Below are 1,574 nucleotides of genomic sequence, written 5' to 3' on the forward strand. Positions count from 1 at the left end.
GGAAGAGTTTGCACCGCGCCATTAGAGGGCAAATGGAGGGCCGGGTTCTTATAAAAGCGCATTGCCCTTCAATGTACCACCCGAGCCCCGAGAGCCTTTAACCCTTTGTTGGGGCAGCAATGTGCGCATGTAGCTGACAATGAGATCTGCCAGCACAGGACAGAGAGTGCTATTGATGACTACGGGTGGCACACAACGGGCAGACGCAGCCCACCTTCACTATGGACAGAGCAGCAAGGAGCAATGACGACCTAGAGCAGCAAGGAGCAATGACGACCTAGAGCAGCAAGGAGCAATGACGACATAAAGCAACAAGGAGCAATGCCGACATGGAGCAGCAAGGAGCAATGCCGACCTAGAGCAGCAAGGAGCAATGACGACCTAGAGCAGCAAGGAGCAATGCCGACATAGAGCAGCAAGGAGCAATGACGACCTAGAGCAGCAAGGAGCAATGATGACATAGAGCAGCAAGGAGCAATGATGACATAGAGCAGCAAGGAGCAATGACGACATAGAGCAGCAAGGAGCAATGACGACCTAGAGCAGCAAGGAGCAATGACGACCTAGAGCAGCAAGGAGCAATGACGACCTAGAGCAGCAAGGAGCAATGACGACCTAGAGCAGCAAGGAGCAATGACGACCTAGAGCAGCAAGGAGCAATGACGACCTAGAGCAGCAAGGAGCAATGACGACCTAGAGCAGCAAGGAGCAATGACGACCTAGAGCAGCAAGGAGCAATGACGACCTAGAGCAGCAAGGAGCAATGACGACCTAGAGCAGCAAGGAGCAATGACGACATAAAGCAACAAGGAGCAATGCCGACATGGAGCAGCAAGGAGCAATGCCGACCTAGAGCAGCAAGGAGCAATGACGACCTAGAGCAGCAAGGAGCAATGCCGACATGGAGCAGCAAGGAGCAATGCCGACATGGAGCAGCAAGGAGCAATGCCGACATGGAGCAGCAAGGAGCAATGCCGACATGGAGCAGCAAGGAGCAATGACGACCTAGAGCAGCAAGGAGCAATGACGACATGGAGCAGCAAGGAGCAATGACGACCTAGAGCAGCAAGGAGCAATGACGACATCCGCACGTGATGAGATTGCCGGGAACATTTCGGAATCTCTTTGATTTTAAATAGTAATTGTCTTCCTTTTTCTTAGTTTCCTCGGGTTTTATGATGTGAAGTTTAGTGAATAAATGGCTCCGTTTCCTATTGCCTGAGCTCATCATTTCCTTTGCTTTCCCAGGCCTTACATGTCGGTGGGCACCCTCCGCGATCAAGTGATTTACCCCGACACTGCCAGTGACATGAGGGCAAAAGGCTTCACCGACAACGACCTGGAAGCCATCCTGACTATAGTGAACCTGAACTACTTGGTGCCCAGAGAAGGAGGTGAGCATACGTGCGCGCTATCCATTCGCCTGTGCAGGCTGTCATCTGTCGCCCCCTTGTGGATGTTTTTCATTACAGCGGAACTCCTCCCTTGCAGGGGGGGTCAGTGCTTGTCAATGCCTGGGGGCAGGGCCGTCCCGAGGCTGGGTGACACCCGGAGCGGTCACCGGGCGTCACCCC

The 1,574-nt window shown here is 53.6% G+C and overlaps 1 protein-coding gene across 1 annotated transcript in view; it reads left to right on the plus strand.

The window, feature by feature from the left end:
* Window positions 1-1,574, plus strand: part of LOC108800624 (ATP-binding cassette sub-family D member 1-like) — a gene marked incomplete at its 5' end in the record, with an annotated part of 11,463 nt that overhangs the window by 4,262 nt on the left and 5,627 nt on the right. Inside the window, one exon of the mRNA XM_018572608.1 lies at window positions 1,249-1,394. Coding sequence (XP_018428110.1) covers window positions 1,249-1,394 — 146 coding nt within the window. The remainder of the gene's footprint in view (window positions 1-1,248; window positions 1,395-1,574) is intronic.

Source organism: Nanorana parkeri, unplaced genomic scaffold (assembly GCF_000935625.1).
Source record: "Nanorana parkeri isolate BGI_ZX_2015 unplaced genomic scaffold, ASM93562v1 scaffold2085, whole genome shotgun sequence".
Lineage (NCBI taxonomy): Eukaryota > Metazoa > Chordata > Amphibia > Anura > Dicroglossidae > Nanorana > Nanorana parkeri.